General features: G+C 53.2%; 1 protein-coding gene and 1 long non-coding RNA gene across 22 annotated transcripts in view; both read right to left on the bottom strand.

The window, feature by feature from the left end:
- The window catches only part of LOC129126975 (protocadherin gamma-C5-like), a 224,788-nt gene that overhangs the window by 2,440 nt on the left and 198,300 nt on the right, over positions 1 to 24,048 (bottom strand). For 19 of the 21 annotated variants that reach the window (XM_077186327.1, XM_077186328.1, XM_077186325.1 and 16 more), the window contains exons 2-3: positions 19,106 to 19,164; positions 4,857 to 4,945 (exon numbers count right to left, since the gene is read on the bottom strand). In XM_077186327.1, coding sequence (XP_077042442.1) covers positions 4,857 to 4,945; positions 19,106 to 19,164 — 148 coding nt within the window. The other 2 variants (XM_054643243.2, XM_077186332.1) reach the window with 2 other exon arrangements.
- On the bottom strand, positions 339 to 4,841 carry LOC143695256 (uncharacterized). The gene is made up of 2 exons (XR_013184361.1): positions 4,718 to 4,841; positions 339 to 4,667 (listed from the first exon to the last, which is right to left on the bottom strand). It is a non-coding gene; the product is annotated as an uncharacterized LOC143695256 (long non-coding RNA).

The raw sequence follows: 24,048 nt of genomic DNA, 5'->3' as shown, positions 1-24,048 counted from the left end.
GATGTTAAAGGCAGCTGGAGACCCCCAACCCAAACCCCAACAGCCCCACAGGGTGTCAAACCCAAAGCAACATCACCTTTCAGATCCCCACGGGGCAGCCTGGCACAGACCCCCAGCCCAAACCTCAGCAGCCCTACAAGAGTGTCAAACCCAAACCAACATCACCTTTCAGCTGCCCACAGGGCAGCCTGGCACAGACCCCCAACCCAAACCCCAACAGCCCTACAGACTGTCAAACCCAAAGCAACATCAGCCCTCAGCTCTCCACGGGGCATCTGGCACAGAACCCCCCCGAAACTGCCCATTACGAACGTATTGTGCAGTCACACCATTAGTGATGCATTAAAGGAAATCCAATATTTATTTATTTTTCCGCCGCATTTAAAACCCTGCCCGAGGTATTTTTCTGCACACAGGTTTATTCAGGGAGCAGGACACGGGAGAGGAGAAAGAAAAACCCCTCCCCTGCAATACCACAAAATGGCTCTAGGAAGCCGAGCACGGAGGAAATCAATGCCAGAGCGTGTCTGATGGTCCAGATCGGGGAGCAGGGGGAGGGGAAGGCGAGTTCATTCCTGTCGCTATGCAAAGCTCCGGCACGGAGCGAGCAGCGGGGAGGGGCACAGGGCCCCCCGGGATGCTGGAGAGCAGATGGAGACGGGGGATGCACGGGGGCAGGGGGAGAAGGAGCACGGGGGGAAGGCAGGAATGAGCGAGGCTGTTGCCATGAGCTGCTGCACGATCTGCTCCAGGGCAGCTGCCTGTGCACGGCGCAGGGTGGGATCCTTCTGAAACGCTTTGCTGAAATTCAGCCTTTGTCTGAGACTGTGGCTCCCAACTCAGCCTTTGACTGCCTCGTGCTCATGGCTGGGGCCAGGCTCTCCTGAAGGATGGGGACACCCAGCCCGGGCACCCAAAGGGTCCAAGGCAGAGCCCAGGGGTGCCGCTCCCTCCTTCCAGAGGCAGAGGGATTGTGAGAACAAAGAAAAACAACGAGCAGAGGGGTGGGCTGGGTCCCCTTGCGTTTCTCCTCACTCCAGACCAGCTCTGTGCTGCCTCTGCTTTCCCCTAAGCAGATGGAGGTGGCTGAGCCAGCCAGAAAGCTGGACAAAAAGCTGGAGCACATCCCACCATCCCTGAAATATGGCTGTGTACACATTCCCTTTGCAGGGGTCGGAAGGATGAAGCAACTGCAGTTTGAGAAGCTGCAGCTGCTCTGTTGGAGCGGGCAGGGAGGAAAACACAGCGAGGCTGAAAACAAGAGGGATATTGTGCACTGGGGCAGGGCTGTGGGGTGCAAACAGGGAAATGCCTTTCACTTCCTGCTCTGGAAGCATTCCCCACAGCAGAATTCTTCCACAGTCCCCATGAAATGGGTTCCAGACCCTACAGAGCTTGCAGGACATTGTGCTGGGGAGATGTGTCTGTATTTAGTGACATTTATTGCTAATCCTCACTCGCCTTAGCAGCACAATATTTCATTAGCAAACACCTCAAGCCCACACCCATGGAGGTGTTAGAAATGACCCCCATGGGGTGGGATAACTGGAGATGTGCAGGGACCATCTCACAGGTGGACGGCTGTGAAGAGCTTTTACAACAACTTCTGTGTCCCAGAGAGAAGTTTGACAAGAGGATCCACGTTTACCCCTGAAAGAATTTCCTACCAAGGTCATTGACATAGAAACCAAGAAAGAAAGAAGGAGAAATAAGAGAAACCTGTAACTGCCTGTTCCAGTGAGCACTTTGTCTCTTGTGACCAATGAGTAAAGTGCAAACTTAGGAGTTTTGTAAGAATGTATGAAAAGAAAAAGCATGCAGGCTAGAATAAAAACAGGTCTGAAGCCTTCTGAAAATGGAGTGTGTTGCTTTGCATCGTCTCCATCTCAACTCTGACAGACTACAGCCTCCAGCCATGGGAGAATTGTTTTTTCTGGGCTGTCCCAGCTGGAGCCAGCCCAGCCAGAGGTTGGGTGCACTTGGGCACCTTCTCCTCCCTGGGCATTGCTGCCCTGTGTCCCTCCGGGCCACCCCAGGGCTCTGAGCAGTGAAGGGCTGGGGGTGCCAGCACCACCCAAGTCCCCATGAATTAATTTGCAGTCTCAACACAGCTTCCAGCAGGGAGAAAAAGGCACTGGTGAAGTTCCCAGCCTGCCATGGGTCCCGGGTAAGGACGACCGGCTGTTTCTAGGTAACCCTGACATTAAGGCTGAAAAGAAGAGAGAACAGGAACAATGGAAGGTTATAAATGGGCACCGAGGTGCTCTTGCCAAGCAAAGCACTTGAGCTCTTGTTGCTGGAAAGGTCATGCTCAGCCTCTACCAGCAGCCTGTCATTATCCCAAACGGTCCTGAGGAGGAAAACAAGAATTTGGGCTCTGGCAAAAATAACCAGGAGTGGCTTCATCGCCCCCGGGGCAGCCCCGGAGCAGGTGTTGCTGCAGCTGCTGGTGGGGCTTTCAGGGCACCCAATATAGGGTGTCTGCCCCTGCCTGGGGGCACAAGGACCTCCCCTTTCTGCTCTCCCACCATCCCATGGCACCTCTCTAAATTCTCCCTGGAGCCAGAGTATTTTAAGGACAGGATGTCTGTCCTTGAGAGTCTGGGGTCCTGGAGCATCTGTGCTCCTTGGGCTGTCCCAGCAGCTGCCTCTGCCCATTCAGATCACTCCAAACGCTGTTTTTTCATTCTGTTCCCAGCTGCAAGGCAGGAAGGTCCAGAGGAAGGAGAGAGACAGAACCCTGTCTGCAAGACAGCAAGGTCACAGCCCTGGGGGGAAAATCAGGACCCCAGCTACTCTGTGATAGCAATTTAACCATTGGGGAAGGGATTTAATCCTCAAAGGACTGGATGGTGCAGGCCTGGCCTGGCAGGCCAGCAATGCCCCCCTGCTGAAGCCAAGGAAAACACCTGGGCCAGGGTGAGGATGCATCCGAGGCATCGCTGTGACCCACGTGTCACCCCGGAGCTCAAACTGAGCTCAGTGGGTGACAGTGAAACATAAGGATTATTTAAATGGCCAGGAAATCACACCCAGGGATGGATAGCACAAAGCTTAATGGGCAATTAGCACTGCCCCTAATCAAAGCCTGCTCCATTCAACACTATTGGCTCAAAGAGAGAGCAGAAAGGGGACAGAGAGCAAGGGTGACACGAAAACGCTGTGCTGGAGGGAAAACTGCTGCTGGGTGCCCATGCACACATCCAGCACAGAAAGGGCCCGAGCAGGATGGATGAGGCACAGCCATTATCTGCAGGAGGGATTTGATTTCCATCAGCCCCTGGGCAGACCCGAGCCGTGGGACAGGCTGGGACAGTGGATTGGGGAGATTTGCTGCAAATGGGCCCGGGGCTCCATCAAAGTCGGTGCTTAACCTGGAAGGGACCCGCTTAGCTCTGATCCTGGGGATTGCTGGAGCAGCAGCCAGAAAAACAGCTTTATTTACCAGCAAGGAAACCGGATCTGGAGCCACTGGGTGATGATAACCACATGCAAGCCCAAGGGCTGTTTTTCCATGGTCGTTTTGCAGAGCAAAGACACATTTTCACATTGTTCCTTTCTCCGGAGTGTAAACAACGGCCTTACCCCAGACCTTGTCCCCCTCCCCAGCCACGGCAGCTGTCTCCTGGTGTCTGCAGAGCAGCAAAGCTCAGCTGCAGCAGCTTTCCAAGAAAGCAACACCAAAACCATCCCTCCTCCCTCAGATTCCTTCCCTCCCAACAGCTCAAAGGAAACATCCTAAGCATTTTGCACAGGGTTTTATGGCTGTGCTTCTATTTTTAAATCAAGGGGGGGGGAAAGACTTGAAGGTATTTATAAATAAAGGCTCTATGAAAAGCAGGCTCTTTATCCATAGTGCTGCACAGAATGATAATTGTCCTGGTTTCACACAAAGCCATGGAGGCTGTGGCTGCGTGGGAACATCCCTCCCTGCCCAAGGCTTCTGCACAGCCATAAACCAGAACAAACCAACCCCAAACGACCCCAAACCACCCTCCTGTGAATACAACTGCAAGGAGGCAGCGGCAGCAGCCAGGGGAGGAAACCTTGGTGAGCCCATGGCCGAGCAGAGGGGCTCAGGGAGCTCCTCTGCACACAAGGTTTGTTGGGAATACTGAGTCAGGCACTCCCTGTTTCCCTTGGTCCAGCCACACACAAACTTCCAGCCTTCCCTCCTCCTCACCTCATAGCAAGTTTAATTTACTGTGACTTTCTGGAACCAAGCAGTCCATAAAACATCATCTCCAGACTGGTTCTTCCATGTAACACAACCCCAGCACAGCCAGGTGGTGTTGTTTCAGTACAAAGCAAACAGAGTTTGGGTGGAAGAAGTGTCCCTGTGTACAGGAACCAGGTGTCTCCTCTGCCTGGATCCCTCCTGACCCCTCTCTCTGCAGGGACATCAGTGCTTTTTCCTCTGGATCCCTCCTGACCACTCTCTCTGCAGGGATATCAGTGCTTTTCCTTCTGGATCCCTCCTGACCCCTCTCTCTGCAGGGATATCAGTGCTTTTCCCTGTGGATCCTTTCTGACTCCTCTCTCTGCAGGGATATCAGTGCTTTTCCACCTAGATCTTTCCTGACCCCTCTCTCTGCAGGGACATCAGTGCTTTTCCCCTTTCATCCCTCCTGACCCCTCTCTCTGCAGGGATATCAGTGCTTTTCCCCCTGGATCCTTCCTGACCCCTCTCTCTGCAGGGACATCAGTGCTTTTCCACCAGCTTTGGGATCTGTTGCAGCAGAACCTTTGCAGGCTAACCCAGATAAATCAGTCCCACGGCATCTCCTCTATCAGCGTGACCCCAGGTGCCCCCCAGAGCAGGAGTCAGGGTTTTCCCAGGAGTGATGGACACCAACCATTGGCTGAAGCCAGGATCATGGCTTGGAGCATCTCTGTGTCAAACTGGTTGTTGGGCCAGGCTCCAGCTTCCTCTCCATTCTGGGAGCTGTGGGAAAAGAAAACAAACAGCAAGTTACTCCAGTTCAGTCAGGAGGAGTGGGCTGGACCAGTGCAGGCTTTAAATCCTCCCATAAACAGCACTCAGGGTCCATCCAGGGCCCACTTTCAGAGTGTCCATCCCTCACCAGGCTCTTGAAGAATAACCACCAAAAGCACTTGGGGACTCCATGGTGCATCCAGCAACACCTTCCTAACTCCTGCTGCCTTCAGAGGCCACAGCCAAGCATCTCATCTCCTCCAAACCCCAACAATGTGGAATCACAGAATGGTTTGGGTCAGAAACATGAAGATGATCTATTTCCAACCCCCTGCCATGGGATATAATGTCATCCATTGCCAAAATTACAGTGTCATATCACAAAAACTGCAGTCCCAACGCCCCATAGGTGCATATCCACCCCTGTTTGCCCAGGTGCTCTGCCCTTCTGCAGGCTGTGAGTGGATGCACCTCTCTGTGACCACCTTCACAGGGGTTTTTGGCTGAGGGAAGAGATGAGGATCTGACTCCATGTTTCAGAAGGCTTGATTTATTATTTTATGATATATATTACATTAAAACTATTCTAAAAGAAGAAAGGATTTCATCAGAAGGCTGGCTAAGAATAGAATAAGAAGGAAAGAATAACAAAGGTTTGTGGCTTGGACAGAGAGTCTGAGCCAGCTGGGCTGTGATTGGCCATTAATTAGAAACATCCAACATGGCCCAATCCCAGATGCACCTGTTGCATTCCACAGCAGCAGATAACCATTGGTTACATTTTGTTCCTGAGGCCTCTCAGCTTCTCAGGAAGAAAAATCCTAAAGAAAGGATTTTCCATAAAAGATGTCCATGACACCTCTCAAGCTCTTTCAGGTTACAACTCCATTCATGTGATGGAGGGTGAGAAAACCCCACAGTGTGGTGGGAATTTGGGTCATCACAGAGCAGCTGCCTGGCACCACAGAACCTGCTCTGAACAGAGGCCAAGCTCAGTGCTGGGGAGGCTGGAGCAGCAGGGAGAGGAGAGCAGGGAGCATCTGAGCATCTGCCTTGGCTCTCCTTGGCTGCTGGGGGTGCTGAGCACCACAGATCAGCCTGGGAGAGCTCAGGGGATGCTGAGAGACTTTGGCTGAGGAGGTTTTGTGGCTGAGGCTACAATCAGCACTCTGTGCAGGCTAACAAGCCTGGCTTTCATGTCTGCCAGGTGTCAGCTGTGCTCAGCCACTGCTCACTGCTCAGGGCTGTGCTCCCAGAGCCCCTCCAGAGCCCCCACACTTCCTCAGCATCTCACCAGCTTCCTGGGGTCCCCTCTGCTCTGTCCCTAAACGACCCCACCACTCAGATCAGCATTGTCTCCTCTCCCAGCCCCTGCTCTGACCACCCACAGCCCTTCCATCCATTGGAATGCCAGGATTTACCCCTTGGAATGCCAGGATTTACCCCTTGGCTGTGTACTGGCTCCCTTGGGATGAGGGCTGCCCTGGGAGCTCTCCTGAAGTGAGGTAGGGGAGGATGTGGGGTTGGAAAGCCCTTCCCATGAAAGGACCTTACCCCATTGCCCAGGAAAGTGTTCAAACCACCAGGCTACAAGGCATGGAGGTGCCTCCTCCACCCCTGTGGTCCCAGCCCTTATACCCAGGAGATGCCAGACCCCAATGCCCTGCTCAGACCCCAATGCCCTGCTCAGACCCCAAATCCCTCCTGAGACCCCAACACTGCTGAGATCCTGAAGCCCTGCTGAGATCTCAGCATCCTGTTCAGCCCCAGATCCCTGCTCAGCCCCTGAATCTCTGCCCAGCCCTGCCCTGGGGTGTCCCTGTGCCCGAGCTCTCAGCTCCCTGCACGCTGCCCCTGCCAGCAGCTCAGTGCCAGTGCTGGGCACCAGATGGGCTCCTCACGCCCTGCTGAGCATCCCCTGCCTGAGTGCCCCCTCCACCTGTGCCCTCACACATGGAACAGCCTCAATATGGGCATTTTGGAATGGGGATGGACCCGCAGGCGCTGTTCTTGAAGGTTGTTCCTGCCACAGTGACCTTGGAGCTGCACCAAAGCCCTGCAAGGAGAGAAGCCTTGAATGCTCATGAGCTTTCAGCATCCCTGTGAAATCCTGCCCCATGCACAGGGTGCCCAGAGCAGCTGGGGCTGCCCCTGGGTCCCTGGCAGTGTCCAAGGCCAGGCTGGATGGGGCTTGGAGCAGCCTGGGATGGTGGGAGGTGTCCCTGCCATGGCAGGGGTAGAATGAGATGGGCTGTGAGGTCCTTTCCAACCCAAACCATTCTGGAATTCTGAATGTAAGTTCAAACTGCCTTTGAAACACAATATCTGACTGTAAGGATGCTGTGCAGACACTCCCAGGTGCTCTGCACCAAATCTGGTCTTAAGCAACTCATCCAAAGATGTGCAGGACCCGAGCCAGGACCACAGGACTGTCCCTCCTGTAGGAGCATTGGGGGGGTAGCACGGTCAGGATGGATGGAGATGAGAGATCTCTGCAGCCAGGTCAGGAACTTGGGGTTTATTGCAAAGGGCCTGGGGGCAGGGCCCTGCTGGGAGCTGCCAGGCACAGCTCAGAGCAGGACTGAGAGAAGAGAGGGGAGAGAGGATGAGAGGGTAAGAGAGTAAATGGGTAAGAGAGTAAAAGAGCTAAGAGAGTGAGGTTCCCATTACAATACAATAAATCTTCTTCTGTGTTGAATATTCTCATTCTCACTAACCAATCTAGTCCAAGATACAAATCCTATAGCATTTACATACAGCCTATAAGAATCATTACATTGCCATCCTGTGTTACATTTTAAACCCTAAAAGCTCCTCTTTGGGCCCCCTCTGCCAAGCTGTAGGGTCTGCTCTGACCCTTGGAGCTGTCTGCAAGCAGAGGGTGTTGTTCCATCCAAAGGGGATCACCTTCAGCTGGCCACACCATTGTTTTCCAGCTGTTCAGTAACTAAGGGATCTCAAAGCTTGCTTTTATTTCAATCTCACTTATAGTTTCTATATTCTCAAAATCTTTTGCCAGACAATCACATTTTTAAGGCTTCCCTGTTTCACCTTCCCCAGCACCTCCCCTTCTGTATCCCGTGCCTGAGCCGTCCCCAGCCGGGCGCAGGGCACTGCTCTCACACCAGTTCATCTTTAGGGGATGCCAATGAGCACTAATGGAGCAGAGGCTGCCCCGGCAGGACCCTGCAGGCAGCATCCTGAAATCCCTGCACATCCCGGGGCATCCCGGGGCATCCCGGGCACCATTTCCAGCCCTCCTGCACACCAGGGCCGGTGGCACAGTTTGAAAAACCAGAAGTGAGGCGTGCTCCCCTCCCAGATTGATTCCTCCGTGCTGGGTGTGCCGAGACCCCCCCATGCCAGGACAAGGTGGGGACAGCCCTGGGGCTGCAGTGACCTGTTAATGGCACAAACAGGCTGGGAATAGAGCCCCGGGCTAGATCCAATAAAGGACTTGGGAACCTGAACTCCACTGCAAACCAGAGCCCATTCAGGCTCCCGTTAACCCCAGCAGCTCCTGCCCCACACCCAGATGCAAGATGAGGTTCCCAGGTTTTTCAGGGGTTCAGGAAAGCTGCTCAGAAACATCCCTGAGCCTGCCCAGCCACTGATCCTGCCTCTGGGAGCTGCCCTGATGTGTGGGTTGTACCCAGAGATGGGGGGAGAGAAAGCACAATAAATACCAAATACATTTTGGGGGGTTTTTTTAAGTGTAGTATTCCAGTGGTTTCAACTCTGCTGTGAAATCAGAGGCTCAGGTTCAACTCCTTCTTTGATGTGGCAGTGCCAGCATCACATTTCCCACCTCCCAAAATACTCTCCCCTCCTCTTGCACCCCTCCTTCAGGCTCCCCTGTACAGACATTCCTCCTGCCAAAGCCTCTGTGTCCTACAGCACTGGGAATGCAGGGAGGAAAGGCTCACCCCGAGGTCAGGAGATTCCCCTGCACCAGGACCCCCTGAGCTCCCCAGCCCTTGGCCCCAGGGCTGCAGGAAGGCACAGGCAGCAGAGCTGACACCCCTGGGCACCAGACCCGGCCAGGAATGGCTTGGAAAGGGAGGCCTGAGGGGTCAGGGTGGTCCCTGCAGGCTGGGAGGGGTCTGAGTGGCACAGCCCAACCCTCCCGAGGGGGGTGGCTGCACCAGGAGCTGTGGATCTTGCTCAGCTGTTCTAAGCTCCTGGTTTGGAGCTGAGTGTCCCAGGAAGGAGGGCTGTGCATCACCAGCCAGCTCAGCATGGGCAGCACTTCAGGCCCTTCTCCTTCCTTGTGGTGTCACTGGGGGATGAGCAGGTGAACTCCTGCCATGAGCCTCACCAGCCCCTCCACTTTGGGGGGCACCCAAACCCTACCTGCCCTTAATTCCCTGTGGGATCACAAAATCAGACTGGAAGAGGGGCACAAATCATAGAATCCTGCAATGGTGTGGGTTGGCAGGGTCCTTAAGGGTGCTGCAGTGCTCCTAGGTGCCGCCTTCCAGGCACAAGGAGCTCCCCCAGCCTCTCCCAGCCTGCCCTGAGCTCCAGTGCTCAGATCATTTTGGTGGCCCTGCTTTTGTTGCAGTGAGGAGCCCAGAATTGGGCACGGTGCTCCAGGTGTGAATCTGTGGGTGCCACGGGGGAATTGAGAGCAACTTCTTGTCCTGCTGGCTACAACCTGACCAGTAAAAGCAGTAAAAGCAGTAAAAGCAGTAAAAGCAGTCAGTCTCCACCACAGCAAGGGTGCACTGGTGATTCATGTTCAACCTGGCACCCTATGTCCCTTTTTTCACCCTTACTGCAGCCAGTGTTCCCAAATTTTGCACAAAGAGCCCCAAAGCTGTGTGCCTGCTCCTCATGACGCCACGTAGAAAAGCTATTTTAGAAATGCCTTAGCATTGCAAAAAGAAAAAAAAAAAAAAGAAAAAACAAAAAAGGGCATTGAACTCACTTTTCTAAGCAGGAAATTCAAGTGTCTCAATTACTTGCAGCGCAATCATCCAGAATTCAGAGGCACAGAAAAAAAACCCAAGGGCTGTAATCTAAAAACACCCAAAAATAACTTCTCACAGTGGAGAATGCACACAGCTGATGGCCAGACCTGGCTGCCTTCCAGGGCTATAGGATGGGGCTGTGAGTCACAGCTGTGAATCACTGACTCCACAATGAGCAGCCCTCCCTGCCCTGCTGCCCTGCCCGGGTGGGCACACCCAGAGCCCCCCTGGCACTGCCACCCACCCCTCCACAGCCTGGGATGCTGCTGCAGGGAGCCTGCCCAGACTGGGAGGGCTGGTTCCTATGGAAATACTCCAGGGACTGGCTGGTTTTAATACAAATGCTGTTGATTCAATAGGGTGTTTTTCTAAAAACCCATCCCCCATAGGATAGATTTTTCCTTTTTTCTTCTCTGTTCAGTTCTACTCCACACTTCAAAGCTCAGAAAAGAGCTGGCTTTCATTTTCAGGAATGCTTCCAGCATAGCTAGAACTGAGAGAAGGAATCAAAGCCACATTTGAGACAAAGCCAGGGTGCAGCCTCTGCAGGGGCTCAGGGTGTGGTGGACACGGAGCACAGGCCAGGTGCTCTGTCAGGAGAGGCAGGCACAGCCTCTGCACCACCGGGGGCTGCCTTCAATAAACCTGGATACATGGAAACCAGGGAATAACCACACAAAGGGCTTTCCATTTTCATGGAATAACCACACAAAGGGCTTTCCATTTTCATGGAATAACCAGACAAAGGGCTTTCCATTTTAATGGAATAACAGACAAAAGGCTTTTTTGGCAGCCCTGCCACAGCCCCACTGCATCCCAGCACTGCCCCACTACCGAGAGCTTCCACAAGCACCCACACCAGGGGGGCACTTGGGTGCTTTGCTCATCAGCTAATTTGCAGCACCCTCAGCCATCAGGTCCCTTTTTATCTTCCACTTCCAGCACAAAATTATTCCATTTCGAGCACAGAATTATTCATTTCCTTGCGGGGTTGCCATGGAGCTCATCACTATGGCAGCCAAAGGCCTCGCAAACATTTATTTGCACAATCGCCTGATGGATTCCTGAAAAATTGTTTTCCTTGCTCTGCAGCTGGAAACACGAGTCACAGCAGCGCCACAACAAACTGGGAGAGTTTATTCGTGCCAGAGCAGTGCTGTCAGAGCCCCGGGGGATGGAGAGGGCAGCTCAGTGCCCCAGGGCACTGCGAGGTGCCTGGCAGGGCTGTGGGCAGGGCTGTGGGCAGTGCTCAGGCTGGGGATTTTCCCGGGACATCCTCAGCATCCTCCCTCCTCTCTTTCTGGGGCTTTCTGGCTCCTATGGCCGTGCCCTCTCCCAGCCAGGACCTCTCCCAGCCCATGCTCCTGGCTATTCCCAGGCCAGGGGCTGTGACTGGGATTTGCTTCTCCTCCCGGCCTCTTCTCCTTTCATTCCCATTTACACGCCAGCCCCGGATGCTGCTCCCCCTTCCCCTGGGGCAGCATCCAGCCCTCCCCTCCCCACGCAGCTCCCAGAGCTCCCAGGGGTACCTCCAAGCCCATTCCTCCAGCCCCATGCCAGAGGAGACTCTGCTCGCTGCAGGCTGTCCCCCTGCCCCATCCCCCTGTGCTCCTCTTCCTCTATCCCAGCTTCCTCCCCACCCCCCTGCGCTTCTCTTCCTCTCTCCCAGCTTCCTCCCCATCCCCCTGTGCTTCCCTTCCTCCATCCCAGCTTCCTCCCCATCCCCCTGCGCTTCTCTTCCTCTCTCCCAGCTTCCTCCCCATCCCCCTGTGCTTCCCTTCCTCCATCCCAGCTTCCTCCCCATCCCCCTGCGCTTCTCTTCCTCCTCCCCATCCCCCTCTGCCTCCCACACGCGGCTCCAGCCGGAGGCAGCAGCGGCAGGAAAATCTCAGCCTGAACATTCCCCGGCTGGCAAAGTGACAAATGACAGGGAGCAGAGCCGGTGCTGAGCCTCCGCTGTGCTCCAGGCGTGTGGGGACACAGCCCCGAGCATGGGGACACAGCCCCGAGCATGGGGACACTGCCTGAGCCTGGGGACACTGCCCAAGCCTGGGGACACTGCCCTGAGCATGGGGACACTGCCTGTGCCTGGGGACACTGCCCCATGCCTGGGGACACAGCTCAGGGCGAGCATCCCTCTGTCCCACTCCCCACGCCTGTATCCCACAGCCCCCCACCCTCCCCAGCCCCAAAAGCGGGATCAGCTCCAGAAGTGCCACCATTCCCTGTCCCCTGTCCCTGCTGGCCCTTCCTCCCCAGCCCCTTGGCTCATCCCAGCAGCTCCAGGGCCTGAGGGAGCCTGGGTGAAGCCCAGCTTTAGGATCATGACTTTGCAAAGATGCCACTGAAAATGTTAACGAGAAACTGTGAGTGGGGGGAGCATTTCCAGCCCCCCAAAGCTGGGGAGCCTCTACATCCCAGCCTGTGGAGCTGCTGGGATGCTGCTCTGCTGGATGAAGGCAGAACAAAAGCCAAAAATGTTCCTAAAATGGGGCCAAGGCATCGATCCTTCTCCCTGGAACTCCTGTAACCCTCCTGAAGGAGACAGAGCCCAGACCTGTAATTATTTCCCCCAGGCCATCCTGCCACCATCCATGTCCCAGACATGCCAGGAAGGATATTTTGGGAAATTCTTTGGAAAGGTTGCTGTCCCTGTTTTTCAGAGCCATCTCTGCAGCCCGCCATGGCATGTGCTCAGCTGTGCAGGAAGCAGATGGAGGGAGAAAAATTAAACTAATACACATAGCACCTGTTAAATCACCTAAAATAGCTTTTCTATACATAAAACTGGTGATGAAACCCCTGATATTCTGGGGGCTCTCCACAGTGTGAACCACATCCCATCACCTGGGTATTTCCTTTTCTCTACAAAAGACTTTACTTTTGTCCCACTTGGCAGGATCTGGAGGGTTCAGACTTTGCCATGACAAATGCAGATAAAGGGATTATTGGCCCAGAATGGTGCATAAGGGAAGGAAATACTCAGTTTAAAAGGGCTGTGTGATGTAGAAAGAAGCCCAAATACTGAATCTGCTGAGATTTGGGTTGTTTGTAGCCAAAAGGGTGGCCCCTGCAAGCAGGAGTGCTCACAGGTGGCAGAGAGGACAGCTCTGTGGTCTCCTGATTGTGGAAGGGGAGGTGGGGTGGGACAGGACACATCTCTACAAAAACCTTCAGCTTCCAATCCCAAAATCACATCAGCTCTGCAGGAAGAGGGGCAGGGAGAGGAGGAGTTATCCAGAGAAAAGTCCTGGTCCCAGCATCAAAACAGCTCCTGCCTGCCCTGCAACCCAAATCCACTCCAAACTTGCACCCCAAGTCTGCAGCCCATGCCCAGAGCAAAGCCAGGCTCTGAGCAGCCTCACAGTCATTTAAAAGCAGTGCTTTGTCTGTAGGGTTGATAGGAAACCCCAGTAGTTAAATCACAGCATTGCTAGGATGGAAAAGTGCTCTGAGATCATCAGGTCCAGCCATGAACCCAGCACTGACAACTCCAGCACTAACCCAGGCCCCAGGTGCTGCATCTGCACAACTTTCACATCCCCTCAGGGACAGAGACTCCAGCACTGCCCTGGTATCTGTTCCTACTCCTGACCACCCTTTCAGAGAAGAAATTTTCTCAATATCCAATCTTAACCTGCCCTGGTGCAAATTGAGACCTTTTCCTGCCCCTGTCCCTGTTCCCTGGAGCACAGCCCGGCCCCCCCGGCTGTGCCCTCCTGGCAGGAGCTGTGCAGAGCCACAAGGGCCCCCTGAGCCTCCTTTGCTCCAGGCTGAGCCCCTGCCCAGCTCCCTCAGCCTCTCCTGGGGCTCCAGACCCTTCCCAGCTCCGTTCCCTGCCCTGGACACGCTCCAGCCCCTCCAAGCCATGAAGTTCTCAGTTGTCTTCAATCTTTTCTGTTCCACAACCCACCAGGTCAAACCTGGCAGATAAAACAGTCTGGCCCTTCCTGGGCTTCTGTGGTTCCCTTCAAGGTGTTTGCTGAGCAAAAGCCACAGGAGCAGGCTGGGGACTGGTGTGGGCTTCATCACTGGACACAAACAACCACCCCAAATACTCCCCTGAAAGACTTCACTCCCAGGCTCCCCAGGATGTGGCAGAAGTTGGGTGATTTGAGCTGTTCAGCCCCAAGGATTTGTTTGACAGGGGGGAATCCCCTTCAGAGCAGAGCTTCTTCACTGGCACAGCTCCTCCTGCACTCAGAGTCACAGCCCACATTAAACACAGCAGCTCTCACTCTTAGGAGAACACTGTCACTTAGATTAGGGCTGTTCCTTCAAAGCAATGCCCTCAAATAGAATTCCAGAGGCTGCTGTGATTTTTCAGGCTGCAGGGCTTCACTCACACCTTCCCCATGCCTTGGGGAGGCAGCTGACAGCAGCTCCACACTGCACATGCTGCAGGAGTTGTGGAGGAATCACTACTCAACACTGAACAGGCAAACAAACACAACCCAGTCAGAAAAAGCTGGAATTTTAGCCCAGAGACTGTTACAACTTTATAATTCACCCAGAATGTGAATGGGTGAATTGCAGAATGTGTGGAACCACACCTGGCAAAGCAAATACCACTGCTGGCTTAACCCTGGGGTGTGTTTGGGATGGCAATGTGAGGATTGTAATTATTTCCTAAACTTCCCACAGGGGCACTTCCTTCTGCTGCTCCTCTTGCTGCTGTCAGTGAGAAGCTGCAGCCTGTCCAGCAGCCCTGCCTGTGCCCATTTCCAAGTTTTCCATCAATGAGCAGAAGGCAAATCCACAAGTGTTTATCTGCACAGCCCCACTGGTGCCCTGTGCTTGTAGCACCTGCTGTTGCATCCACTACAACACCACACAAACTCCCAGAGTAAATTCCTCCGTGTTTACAACACCCCAGACACCCCTGGGGCTCCTGGGTCTGCCTGGATTTATTTTTAGGAAGGATGTGGGCAAAGCCTGCAGCTGTTGTCCTTCAGCTGGGTAAGCCCAGGAATGTCCATGGTTCCCCCTCTGGCCCCAGCTGCTCTGGGATGTCCCCCCCAGGCACACATGTGGGGTCAGTGTCCTGCTACACTGTCATGCACCCCAAAAACACACCCCAAACCCCCCTTGGCAACACCTGCGTGCTTTGAGCCACAAGAACACCCCTGAGAGCCTAAAGGACTTTTCTTCATTCCTCTCCCCAGCCCCAGCACACACAGGCAGCCTGTTGATAGTCCTGCAAGCCCAACTCTTGAAGTTCTTGCACGAAAACAAAACAAAGAATGAAAAAAAAAATAAATCCCTCTTTTCCTTCCTGGCTCTCTGTTGCTGCAGCATCTCCATGTGAGCCCCAAGCCCCTGGTTTGTGCTGGGGGATGATGGCTGGGGGCAGCCAGGGCAGCTGTGGTGCTGCTTGATAAACAAGGGAAGCCAAGTGAACATCACCATTGGCTGTGCTCAGCCAGGGAGGGGAAGCCTGGCTAGCAACAGCTTTGGGAAGCATTAACAAAGGGGGATTTAGGATTGGAGCAGACACATGGAAGGGGGCTGTGAAATGGCAACTCTGCATCTCCTCCACACGCTCTGCTCCTCCCTCCCCTGGAGTTGCCATGGATTCTCACTGTTCCCACCTCCCTGTGAGTCCCTGCCGCTGTCTCTGGGGTGGCTCCTGCCTGCCATCTCCTCCCAGCCTGCCCACACAGCCCAGAATTGTCCTCAGCCCTGCCACAGGATGCCTCCCAGACCTGCTCATGTCCACCTGTGAGAAACACAGAGCCCTCCCCATCCTCCAGGCAGGAAATCCTGCCTCCAGCCCGGTGTTTTCCTGAACAAATCATCACACACAGCCCCAAACAAAGAGCAGCCAGGGGCAGGCAGCACCATGAATGTACAGGGCACAACAATGAAAACAAACCACAACAACAGGATGGGTCCTTTGTAGCAGCCCCAGTCCCTGCACTCTCCTCCCATACACCACCAGCCTCCTCCCACAGGGAAACCCCACAGTGATGATCCCACAGGGATCTCCTGAGATGCTGCTGGACCATTCATTTACTGCACTTTGGCCAATTCATCACTGTAATCTCTGCTAGAGCCACTGATCTGATTTACCCAGGAATGGCATCTGCTGCTTGGAATCAGTCTGGATTCGTTTCCATTTGCCCAGCGACAGCATGGGTGTGGTTTTTTTAAGAAAAACAAACCACAAACATCATTCAATTAATCATCCTATCCTCCTATTTCTGCCAAACAAGATTAATTCTGTTGTGCTCAGGTCTGCCTCGCTACCACATTTTCAGAGCATATTGTCTGAGCTCCTCTCTCCTGAGCATGTGCACCAGAGCTCTCCCGTGCTTCAGAACAAAGAGCAGATTCCCTTTGTTGTCCTGGAGCAGCAGCAATGTAGGAGATCAAGAGCTGGTCCCTGCCTCCTTGAGCTTCCCGTGTTCTGCCTGGTTCCAGGTGCCCAGAGACAAGGGGGATTTGCTGTGATGGGCAGGGCTATGTGGACAAGGGACAGGATTGTTTCTTCCCCAGCTCCCATGGAGACAGCAAGGCAGATATCCCAACACGGGTTTGAGCTTGTTTCTGGCTTAGGGTCAGTGCCAGGCTCCCCCCAAACCCCTGGCCTAAGCTGCTGTGTCTTTATTGTTATTAATTTGGGTCAAATAGAGTTAAGAGCACATCCCTTTTTTTGATTTTCAGCTGAAGGTCGAGCTGTGCTCCCCTAGCACCAGGCAGAGCCCTGCACTTCAGAGAGCTCGTGGTGCTACAGAGCTTCACCTGTCAGCAGGAGACACATTTGTACAGAGTTTAACAGCAGAGAGAGAGAACAGCAAGCCAGGCTCAGGCAGCTGCTCTTGCCCCCTCTTTAATGCCTGTACTACCAAGCAGTGCCTGGGGAATTCACACACCAGGCATCAAAACTCTGGGAAGAGCACGGGAACAGCACAATGGGGAGTGGGCTGCTTTCCAGGATCTGCCTGTTTGATCACCAGGGAGATGTCAGGGCTGGGCACTGAACAGATGAGAGCACTTTCTGTTTCCATCCTTTAACAGTGTCACACAGGTTTGGATTAAAAACATCCCCCTTCATTTAACCTAAAACAGGATGAAAGAAACAGGGGGGAAAAAATCTGCAAGAGCAGTTTTGTTGCAAATGTGGACACAGGCAAGTGGGGAAAATCAGAAGGAATTAAAATGCACTGAGTTTTCCCAGTTATTTCAACAGCAGCCTGTGCTTCAACAAAATCTCTTCCCAAAGTCAGGGTTCAGCCCATGCTGTGGGACCCCCCTGCCACAACATGGGGCTCAGAGCAACCTGGTCCAGAGGAAGGTGTCCCTACCCATGGCAGGGGGTGGAAAAGGACGAGCTTGAAGGTCCCTTCCAACCCAAACCATTCTGTGATTGAACAGCAGCTGTTCAGGGGCTGTCCTGGACACCCAGGTCACAGATCCTCAGCAGTGACATCGTGGCTCGTGCAGCAGAATTGACATGTCCCACTCCTTCAGCTCCCCACACACCCTCTGAGGCTGCCTTTCCTCTTGCCCTCTCTCTTCCCACACCACAGCTTGTGAAGAGACCCAGGCAGGGGCTGGGAGCTGGGCTGAGTGTCACTGTCCCATGACCTGAGGGAAGTCCCTGTCACTGAGCTGAGGGGGTCTGGGCTGCATCAGCTCTGCCCTGAAGAGCCCAGCATGGTGCTGGAAGAGGAGCAGCAGAGCCTGCTCTGATGGGGCTCATTTACTGCCTCCTCACAGCAGAACAATTACAGCAGCTGTGGTGCACTTCTGCATTAGCAGGGCTTTGTTAATTGTCATTTCAACTGGAGCGGAAATGCTAAGGAAGATTTTCCTTGATTAAAATGTTGTCAGTGATAGGGAGCTCAACAGACCCCTGAGAAAACCATTCCAGCTATAGCTTTGCATTAAAGTCCAAGGCCAGCTTCTACTATGAACACTTAATCTAATTACATCAAACCCTCACTCCATTTCAGCTTTATCAGCTGGAATAGCAAAGTTTAATCACTTCAACAAGTTGGCTCTAGCAATCTCTTAATTTTCTGATAAGATAAATTATTGAGCCAGACCCAGGGAAAGAGTCAGGCACAAGCAGCTGCTGCAGATGTTTAACTGCAAGCTCTGACACCAAAATCCATCCAGCACCCACTACTCCCATGTCACCATTTGAAACTCCACAGGAGCTGCCCAAGTGGCCAAGGAATGGCAAAACACAGAGATACAGTGCCTGAGCCAGCCAGATCAGCAAGGACATCACCCACATTTACTCCTGATTATTCAGAAAGTATAACCCTCAGCTATGTCCCAAAAGATATAACCCTTTCACATATAAATTATCCTGGAGCCAGTCTCCTCAAACACAGTAACCTCTGGTTGGGTATTCACAGAGAAAGGTGCAATTCAGTTAAAGCTCTCTCTTTCAAGGGAGTTCACCCTCTGAAGGGGATCCCTGTTCATGAACCAGGAGAAAAGATGGGAGAGGCAAAGAACAACATTTTGTTGTCAGTGGTCTCTCACTGTGCACCAAGACAAGCCAAATATTGGTGGGTCAGAGGCAAGAGAGCCCCAGTCAGGAGCAGGGCACTCACCCAGGAGGTCTCTGCTCTGCTGCTGGGGCCTCTCTGCTGACCCCACACACACACAGAGGTGCTGGAATCTCCCTCACTGGGGATATTCCAGAAGTGTCTGGACACAATCCTGTGCTGAGAGCCCTGGGATGAGCCTGCTGAGCAGGGAGGTGGGAGCAGGTGAAGCTCTGATGCTCCTGACCCATCCTGTGGCTCTGTGGCACCTCAGCAGCACAGAGCTCAAGGCTCCATGGCTGGTACAGGGAGTGATTTCCAGTGGCCTCCATGAAGGGAGAGGCATTAAGATTTTTGACTCAGGAAGGAATTTACATGCTCAGAATCTGCTTTAGCAAAGAGCTCTTTCTGTGTGAAACCCATTGTCCAGCCCTCCAGCCATCTCCCAACTTCACCTGGAGCTCCTTCCAGTTTCTGAGGAGCAGACACCAAACCCAGACACACCACTGCCAACAGCAGCTGTCACAGCCCCAACAAACACAGCTGACACAGGAGCAACCCTATTTCTGACTCCATCAATGACAGGGACAGCCTCTCTCAGAGCTGCCACTCATGGACTGCCCAGCATTGAAAGTGGCACACCAAGAAAAGAAATCTTCATCCCACAGAAAAATGAAGAAAGAGCCACTTACCCACTTGTTCCAGGTCTCTGGGTCTGAGAGAAGCGCCAGTCTGTGTTAGGCTGAGCTTGCTGCAAAGAAAAAGAAGAGTTTTAATACCTCCATTCTTGCCTTTGAAAATGAAAGTGAACTGATCCTGGATTATTTCAGTCTGGAATATCAGCATATTCTGTCCAAGTGAAGCAAATCAATTAGAACAAAGAGAAAGCTCCCCCTCCCCTTTTTCTTGAGTATTTCTGAAGCAGCATGAATACCAAAAAGCATGACAAAAACTGTTCAGAGAATAATCTTCCAAAGCAGCTCAGGAAACCAGGCTGTGAAAGAAATGAAGCATGAAATAAACTGATAAGGGCATGAATTTAGCAGGAGCAGTGGTACCACAGTAATGAGCTTGGAGGAGGAAGGGGGTGTGAGGGGGTGGCAGAGTTAATTGATACTGAGAAAGATGCTCTTAATACTCTAAGGTGAAATGGTAACAGACCCTCCTAATCTCTTCTTCTTCTGTCCTTAAAAAGGCCTGCCTGAGATCTTGTTTTTATGCATGGTATTTGAATGACTTTTCCTAGCTGTTGTGGCCTTGGAGCACTACAATATTTTTCTGTCCACAGAAAAAAGAATAAACTTCCGACAGCAAGAGGAAAAAGCATTATTTGTTTAGGAGACACAATAACCTTCAGACACAGCAGCACACTTTGTAACCTCATTAATAAGCCCCCATATCACTCTCTGCCCGTGTTATTTTACAACCAGACAATGAACATTTTGTAAATAAGGAAGGACATGGAGCAAGCTTGTATATTCCTGTTTGAATCATGCCTTTGTGGAAAGCACTAAATAGCACAACTGTTTCTGTCAGGAAAACACACACACTTCCGAAAATCATGATCATCTTAATGAACTCCAGAGTGATGACACACTACCTGGAAAGGACAATGCTTCCCTCAGCTATTTTAGGAAGGAGCAGTTCATAGTCCATACATAGTGGAACATCAGTTTTATAGGATTATTCTGCTTGTACATGCAATTACTAAGGAAAAGTGAAGACGAGTAGAGCTGACCTAGATTTTTATTTAGGAGATGTGCTCTCACTAATTTCTCTGCAGCTTTGATGATACTCATGAAAGAAGATATTAGAATAAATTACTCCCCTAAAATAGATGCCCCACTGGTCCCCATGCTGCATGCAAATGAAGCTGTTGAAAGACTTGCCCTCCAGTTTTCAGAAACGCATTTCTGCACACGCTGGCACACAATACTGCACTAGATAAGCCCTTCCCAATATTTTGAGTAGCCCTTCCATATTTTGAATTCCTGTTGTAATTACCATTTTCAAATTTAGGGCAGGCATTTGTGACACAAAATTACTTTACTTTTTATATCCCAAAGTTATAAAAGCTCCAGCTAAACACAGTCACCTACATCTATATTTAGGCATCTGAGTACAAACAGCTCAAGTTTTCAAAGCTTGCCGCTCCTCAGCCTCTGCAAGCCAAGGGCACATAAGGTCACCAGGATCTTTGTGAATAATGTCACTCCTGACATTTCTGTATTTTAGTGCTGAATACCGAATTCAGCTCCTCACTCAACATGACCAAGCTGGAAAATGATCCCTGGCTGAGGCACAGTCAGTAATTAATAACACTTGGGGTTTGAGAAATGAGAAATTTCCACAAGGCACTCTCTAAAACTGAGCAAAAGAAATACAGGCAGACTTTCCTTTCAGATAACCGCCTCCGCACCACAGCTCATGTGCCATATAGGAAAAATGGGTTAAACAGAACCAAGAAGTTAAACCCCCAGAAAACCTGTTCCTGACCACGCTAAGAATCACTTCAAATAGAAACAACTACGAGCAGAGCTAAGGGGAAACTCTCCACTGGTACAAACACGGAGTCTTTGATTCTATAACGCTGCTCAGCCCCTTCCCCCACCTCCACCAAGCCAAGCCAAAACTTTCACCTGCCCCCTCCCAGGAGATGATAGTGACACGTGTTCCCTGAGGCCACCATCTCAGGAGGAAGGACAGACCGAGAAGAGCCGAGTGGCCTGGATATGACAAACTGTTGCACTGAGCAGAGAGGACAGTAAGGAACAGCCATCTCTTACCCCGTCGCAGGGACTCGCTAAGGTGCTGGTCACCTGCTCATAGGCAGCCATGGTCTCCGCAGTGCTAGAATGGCTGAAGGGCTTTACAAAGAGGAAATCGCTCTGCTCGGACATGGGTGAGAAACAAGAGGTGTAATTCTGTGCCTGGGAGGTCAAGCCCGCTCCTCCCACGTCCAGGTACTTGATGAAGCCATCTGGCTTCATCTGCCCTCGGAAATGGGAGGCGGGCTTGCGGCCAGTCCCTCGGCAGCAACCCGCAAAGGTCCAGCTGGCACTGCCAGCTTTGAGACACCGGGCAGCCACCAGCCCGAACATCACACAGGACACGAGGGAGATGGACACCAAGGAGATGATGAGGTAAAGAGTTAGGTTGGTATCCTCGGAAGAAGGCTGGGGGAGGTCCAAGGACTTGGAGAAGTCCTGCACACTGTTTTCCTCCGGAGAAATGACTATTACCACGGAGGCTGAGAGGGACGGTGTGCCATTGTCCCTCACTTCAACCACCAGCCTGTGGGAATCTTCTGACTCCCTGAGAGCCTGTGCAACCCTTATCTCTCCAGAGCGGCGTTCCACTTGGAAAGGCAAAGCCTCAGCAGACTCCTGCAGCTGGTAGGACAGCCAGGCATTATGGCCACTGTCAGCATCAACTGCTACAATTTTAGTTACCAGATAGCCGGGCTCTGCCAAGGCGGGGATGGCTTGGTGGAAGGCAGAGCCCTTGGGGACAGACGGGTAGACAATGTTGGGAGCATTGTCATTCTCATCCAGGACAAACACATGGACCACAGCAGTGCTACTCAGAGCAGGAGACCCAGCATCCTTCACCTCCACAGGCACCTGGAACACCTTGTCCTGCTCGTAATCCAGAGCTCGCACGGTGTAGATGGTGCCATTGTCCTGATCGATTCGGAAGTAGGTTGAGATAGGTGCATCCTGCATCCCATTGTCCAGGATGGAGTAAGACAGCTTGGCATTGCTACCCTCATCAGGATCTGATGCTGACACTGAAAAGACAGAAGTTCCAGGGAGGGAGTTTTCCTGAACGTGAGCTGTATCAAAAGGGCTGGAGAAATTCGGTGCGTTATCATTCACGTCAGCAATGCGGAGATAAAAGGTTTTTTGTGTGGCCCTCTGGGGGGACCCTGAATCCACAGCCCTCACTGTGATGTTGTATCCACTGGCCTTCTCCCGATCAAGGGGACCACTGGTGACCAGCGAGAAATGCTCTTTAAAAGATGACACCAGTTTAAATGGGAGCTCTTTTGCTATCTGCAGACGGACCTGCCCGTTGTCACCTGAATCGCTGTCCTTCACACCAATGAGGGCGATCACCGTGCCTGGGGCTGCATCCTCCTGCACTGGGCTGGAGACAGAGGTCAGCACGATCTCTGGGCTGTTATCATTGATATCAATTAATTCCACTCGCAGGTGACAGTGGCCTTCCATGGCTGGGGATCCCTTGTCCCTGGCTCGAATCGCAATCTCGTAAGCACTGGATTCCTCATAATCCAGAGGGGCTTTGGTTCTGATCTCCCCTGTACGGGCATCTAAGGAGAACAGTTTGGTGAATTTACCAGGTGCATTATTGCTGGTTTTAAAAGAATATTCCACATCCCCGTTGGGACCTTCATCCAGGTCGGTGACATTCAGCTTGGTGACCAGAGTGCCCACAGGCACATTCTCCTCCAGAAGTACCTTGGATATGGGTGGGTCACAGACAGGAGGGTTGTCATTTGCATCCAAAACATGGATGGTAACCCTGGCAGTGCCAGATTTCACAGGATTCCCTCCATCCAGGGCTGTCAGTGTTAGATGATGAACAGGCACTTTCTCTCTATCCAGTGCTTTTTCAAGTACGATCTCGGGCATTTTAACACCATCTCCTCTCACGTTGATGCTCAGGGCAAAATGCTTGCTGGGGCTGAGCTCGTAGGTGGAGATGGAGTTGGAGCCCATATCTGGGTCTTCTGCTACTTCCAAGGGCAGCCGAGTCCCAGGGTTGGCTACCTCAGTGATCTCCAGCACCACCTCTGGCTTGGGGAACTGGGGCGCGTTGTCGTTCACGTCGAGGACATCCACCTCAACACGGTGGAGCTGGAGGGGATTCTCCATGACGAGTTGGAGGTGCAGAGAGCACGTGGGGCTCTGCCCACACAGTGCCTCCCGGTCCAGCCTGCTGTCCAGGAGGAGCACACCTGCCGCCAGGTCCACCTGGAAGTGCCGCTGCCCACCCTCGCTCACCAGGCGCAAGTTGCGGGCGGCCAGGCTCCGCACCTCCACCCCCAAGTCCTTGGCCAGGTCGCCCACAGAGAAGCCCGGCTCGCGATCCTCCGGCACGGAGTAGTGGAGCTGGGCGCAGCTGGGAGCCGGCAGGCAGGAGAGGGCTGCGAGCAGCAGCGGGAGCTGCCATGGCAAACTCTGTCCCGCGAGCATCCCGGGCCGGCTGTGCGAACGGAGCAGCGCGGAGAGGAGCGGCGGCGGCTCCGCGCAGCCTCCCCCTCCTCCCCGCCCCCGCAGCCGGCCCCGGCAGCCGGAACCCCTGCGCCCCGAGGGGGTCCGAGCCGCTTGTGCAGGGAGGAAGCCGCCGCCGGAGCCGCCGGAGCCGGACAGGGAGGGATGGAGGAGGCGGGGGAGGGGGCGAGCGCAGCCCGGCCGGCTGAACCGCTTCTCGACACGCAAAGACACACAAAGTCGGAGAGCGGAGGGGATGGACCGAGTGACAGTTTTACGTCTCTCCACAGCCCCCTCCTCCTCCGCCTCCTCCTTTTTCTCTCCCTCCTCCTCCCCTTCTCCATCTCACCGCCTTCCCCAAAATACGCACGGCGTAGCCCTCCCCTTCCCCCGCTGCC

Source organism: Agelaius phoeniceus, chromosome 15 (assembly GCF_051311805.1).
Source record: "Agelaius phoeniceus isolate bAgePho1 chromosome 15, bAgePho1.hap1, whole genome shotgun sequence".
Lineage (NCBI taxonomy): Eukaryota > Metazoa > Chordata > Aves > Passeriformes > Icteridae > Agelaius > Agelaius phoeniceus.
Note: the sequence above shows the minus strand (reverse complement) of the source record. Positions and strands in the feature narration are given on the sequence as shown.